The sequence below is a fragment of the Callithrix jacchus genome, chromosome 4 (assembly GCF_049354715.1).
Source record: "Callithrix jacchus isolate 240 chromosome 4, calJac240_pri, whole genome shotgun sequence".
NCBI lineage: Eukaryota > Metazoa > Chordata > Mammalia > Primates > Cebidae > Callithrix > Callithrix jacchus.
Genome location: NC_133505.1, coordinates 87,871,281 through 87,875,285, shown reverse-complemented (window position 1 = coordinate 87,875,285; position 4,005 = coordinate 87,871,281). Strand labels below are relative to the sequence as shown.

General features: G+C 54.2%; 1 protein-coding gene across 3 annotated transcripts; it reads right to left on the bottom strand.

Annotated features, from left to right (window-relative positions):
- Window positions 1-447: 447 nt before the first annotated feature.
- On the bottom strand, window positions 448-3,687 carry TPBG (trophoblast glycoprotein). Of its 3 annotated transcripts, none has more exons than XM_035296186.3 (2): window positions 3,456-3,687; window positions 448-2,751 (listed from the first exon to the last, which is right to left on the bottom strand). In XM_035296186.3, exon 2 carries the CDS (start codon window positions 2,413-2,415, stop codon window positions 1,153-1,155), a length of 1,263 nt encoding a protein of 420 aa, XP_035152077.1. In that variant the 5' UTR covers window positions 2,416-2,751; window positions 3,456-3,687; the 3' UTR covers window positions 448-1,152. The 3 variants fall into 3 exon arrangements, with proteins under 3 accessions (XP_035152077.1, XP_078226848.1, XP_078226849.1); XM_078370722.1 differs by lacking the exon at window positions 3,456-3,687 and adding an exon at window positions 2,899-3,083; XM_078370723.1 differs by lacking the exon at window positions 3,456-3,687 and adding an exon at window positions 3,050-3,083.
- Between the last annotated feature and the right edge of the window lie 318 nt (window positions 3,688-4,005).

The following is a 4,005-nucleotide window of genomic DNA, read 5'->3' as shown; positions in this document are numbered from 1 at the left end:
ATATTCTGTCTTTAAGAAAGTTCATCTTATTTATTTGCATTTGTTTCACATTCTGCTCTAAAAATCTACAGAACAATTTCAAATAGTTTTAAGTCAATACTATTGTTTTATGCTAACAGTAACTTCATTAGCCTTGACAAAGCCCCAAACTGGAAACTGTTTATTGTACAGAACGCTTCACTTTTACCAGCTTCGTTAGGCTCTTACAAAACTGTTTCATAAATAGCATTAACTTTGGGACCATAAGTCTAGTCACACGAATACTCAAACTCTCCATTTCAACACTAAAAGGATCCACCTTTTCAAAACGATCTCCCGTCTATTTATACCAGACATTGCTACAGTTTGATTCTCAGCTATGCTAACTAATAATTATCATCTGAACCAAGACTACTGACCACCATTGCCCTTAATCCTTTCTTCAAAGCAGACTTGAACACACTGTAATTCTTTGAAGAATCTTTATTTATTTATTTATTTTTAACAATTCGGTCTGTTGGATCTCGATACAGTTTATTACAAAAAAAAAAAAACTTCAGTGCAGTCTCATATAAACTGCAATCAAAAAAGCAATTTACTTTTAATTTTCAGAAATTATCTGAAGTTGCAAGTTATTTTTTGTAATATGCAGAACAGTAAAATGTAAGCATGCTCCTGGATGCAGATGCTCCTGTGTACTATGGAGTTATTTTGAAGAGCTTGCTAAAGTCTGCAGGCAGTTTATGGGATGCAATTACTTTCTCCACAACTTAGGCACATGAGAATAAAACTGATAATAAAGTATTTTTCTCAAAAAGTTGAGGCAGCTTTTGTTGAATGCTATCTGTGTGGGTACACTTGCTACACCTTGAACTGTACTAAGAGACAGACAGACAGCAAGGAGTCCATGTTCATGCTGAAACCTGAAAAATCCCTCCACACGTGTAAGGAGTTCCAAGCAAAAGAGGGTAAAACATTCTACACAGTTGTTCATCGCCTTACGTTAACAGAATACACCAAGAAACTTTACATAACAAGGAAGCAAATCTCCTTTCACTGCTTTTAGTCAAAGTCAGCGGTGTCTATAGAGGATAAAAGTGGAGCAAGCCTAGTAGGGATAAAGCTTAAGTCTACACCTCATGCAGAGTTGTCCTTGGTCTGTCCTCTAATTTCTCAGACATCCGAGTTAGAACTGAGGTTTGTTAACCTGGGGTCCGCATTGATTTCATATCTGTAATGATACCCTTCCATGTGATCCCTGCAGGCATCTCTGATGTTATGCATCCACTTTTTTATCCCCTTGCGGTTCAAATACAAAACCAGGAGGAAAATAGCGCCTATCAGGGCTAAAACAATACCCAGGAAGACATAAGAGGTTTGCAGGGATGGGGGAAGAATAGGGTCACAGTCCAGGTCAGCACTGTTGAGTTCCAAGAGAACCCGATTCCTCATTTTTTCCGGAAATGCACAGGTGAGCTGGTATTTGCCTTGCACTACCTCTGTCTCCTTGAGCCAGGCCACCATGTCTGCCATGTGGCAGTCGCACACCCAGGGATTGTTGTCCAGGAAGACCCTGACGTGGGGCAGACCTTGCAACTCAGCCAGGGTGCCATTGTGAAGGACCTTGAGGGCATTGTCTTCCAGGTGGAGGCTTTCTAGATGTGTCAGGTTGCGGAAGGACACATAGGTCAAGCTTACCAACGAATTATTACTTAAGTCCAGGTGCCTGAGGCTGGGCAGTTGGGCCAGCACATCCCGCGGCAGGTAAAGGAAGTGGTTGCTGGCCAGCTCCAGGCGGTGGAGCCCATGCAGTGCACCGCCCGCCCGCAGGGCCGCCACCACCATGCCCTCGAAGCTCCGGTTATTTCGCTCATCTTCAGGGGGCACGATGTGGTTCAGGATCAGTTCCACAAGGGGACTAGGGGCCGACACGCTGGCATTGCTGCCTGAGAAAGCGAAGGGGCTGAGGACGGCCAGCGGGTTGTGGCTGAGGTCGAGCTGGCGCAGGCTGGGCAGATGCTCGAAGGCGCCCGCCTGCACCTCCTCCAGGCGGCTTCCGCTGAGGTTGAGCGCGGCCAGCTCGGCCAGCGGCGGCACGCGGGCGAAGGCGCCGGCAGGGAGCACGGCCAGCTGGTTGCCGGTAAGGAAAAGGTTGCGCACGTAGGGGGGCAGGTCCGTGGGCACCTCGGTCAGATTGCGGTTAACGCACTTGACTGTGCGCGCCGCCTCGGAGCACTCGCACAGCGCGGGGCACTGGCCGGGCAGCAGGGGCTGAGCGGACACGGCGGAAGCCAGGAACGGCGCCGAGGAGGAGGAGGAGGATGCTGAGGAGGTGGGAGAAGACGAGGAGACCCAGCCCAGGAGGACCAGCGCCAGTCGCGCCAACCGCAGCCGCCCGTTCCCGGCGGCGGGGCCCCGGGAACACCCCCCAGGCATCGCGGCTGGCGTTTCCCCGGAGCTGGGCTGGGACGGCGCCCGCCCCGAAGGTTCGGGAGACTGGGCCGGGAGAGCGCGAGCCAGCGGAAACCACAGGAGAAAACTTTCCTCTCGTGGGAGCGAGGGAAGGGCGCCGCAACCGGAACTTGGCTAAGCCCCTCGCCACGGGGCGCTCCCCTCCGGGCCGGTTCCCCGCTCCCTCCCTCCAGAAAGTACGCAAGGCGGCGGGTCGGGACGCTCGGCTGGGCGCTCCTGCTCCCGCACCTCTTCCTGCCGCTGCCCCGGTGGCACTTCCTCGCCTCTCGATGGCGCCCCTCGCTGGATCCTCTGAGGGACCTGGGACAAGCAGGAGAGAGGCGTGAAGCGGCTTCCGGAGTACAAAAACCGGCCTTTTCGAGTCTGGTCGCCTCCACTTTGTCCTAGAGACCTCCCTCAGAAAGCCCGCCCCGGCCTCGCCTCCCCAACCCTTTCAGTCACCCTTACTCAGGAGGGGGACGCGCGTCCGACACTGAGAGCGCAAAGTCTTCCTTCTCCCCTGGCCCACACTCAATAAACCCGTCCAGCCTCCCGCCTTTCCCGAGAAGACTCGTCTCCCGCGTCTAACTTCTCACTTAATCCCCAGTTCCTTCCCTACCAAACTTCTCCCTCTCCCGGTTCCTTCCCGCACCGCCTCCGCGGAAGGTCAGCCTCCGGGAGTCTCCACCCCCGCCCGGACCTCTCCTCCCAGTCCCGGTTAGGAAGCGAGGAAGTTTCAGGTTACAGGAGTTTTTGATGTCTTTTTGTACCTTCTCGCATTAGCAGGAAGTGGAGGGCCCTACAGCTGTCGCCCTCCCCTCCCCAGCCCGCGCCCCCGCCAGCCCCTCGGATCCGAAAGGGTTCAAATCATCTCCAAAGAGGAGAGAAGCGTCTGGGAACAAAGCTGCAATGGGACTTGGGGTAGGGAGGCAACGCGAACCAACGCTACTCTCCACCCGAGGATGGGGAGGGACCCCAGCGACGCCTCCTGGGTCTCTCCCAGGCCGCGGGCTCCGACCGCTCACCTCCGCGCCGCCGCCTCCAGAGGCAACTCCGAGTTCCACCAGAGTCGCGACGACTTTCCGGCTCCGCGCTGCGGGCGCAGATTCTCCTTGCACCGCAGCCCCTGGCCCAACCTCCCAACCTCCGCAGCTGGGAAAAACCAACCGGGGGGCGGGGAAGGGCCAGGACTGTCGGGGGACTCTTGCCGCGCGGCCAACCTCGGCTGCCGTAGGTAGAGGGATTTAAGAAGAGACTGGGGAACTGGGCTGCGCGCCTCCTCCTGGTGGAAATTAACGAGGAATGTGCCGGAAAAGATGAGGGAATCCCTTTCTCTCCCCCCTCCCCGACATCCTTGGGTGGTTCCTCATTTTGCATATTGTATTTACCTTGGACGGGAGCAAAACAGCTGGTGAATCTCGTGGAATTCACCTTGATTCGGGCATCTTTGGCAGTGATGAGATAGATTTAGACATGCCAGAGAAGCGCGAAGCAGCAGCAGAAAGAAAAGAGCTGAAAATCTACAGCGGCAGCAGCAAACGCACAGCAGGTTGTATGGAAGCTTCAGAAACTCTC

What these genes read in the sequence shown, in the direction of transcription:
- TPBG (XM_035296186.3), bottom strand. Translation starts at nt 2,415, where the DNA reads ATGCCTGGGGGGTGTTCCCGGGGCCCCGCCGCCGGGAACGGGCGGCTG.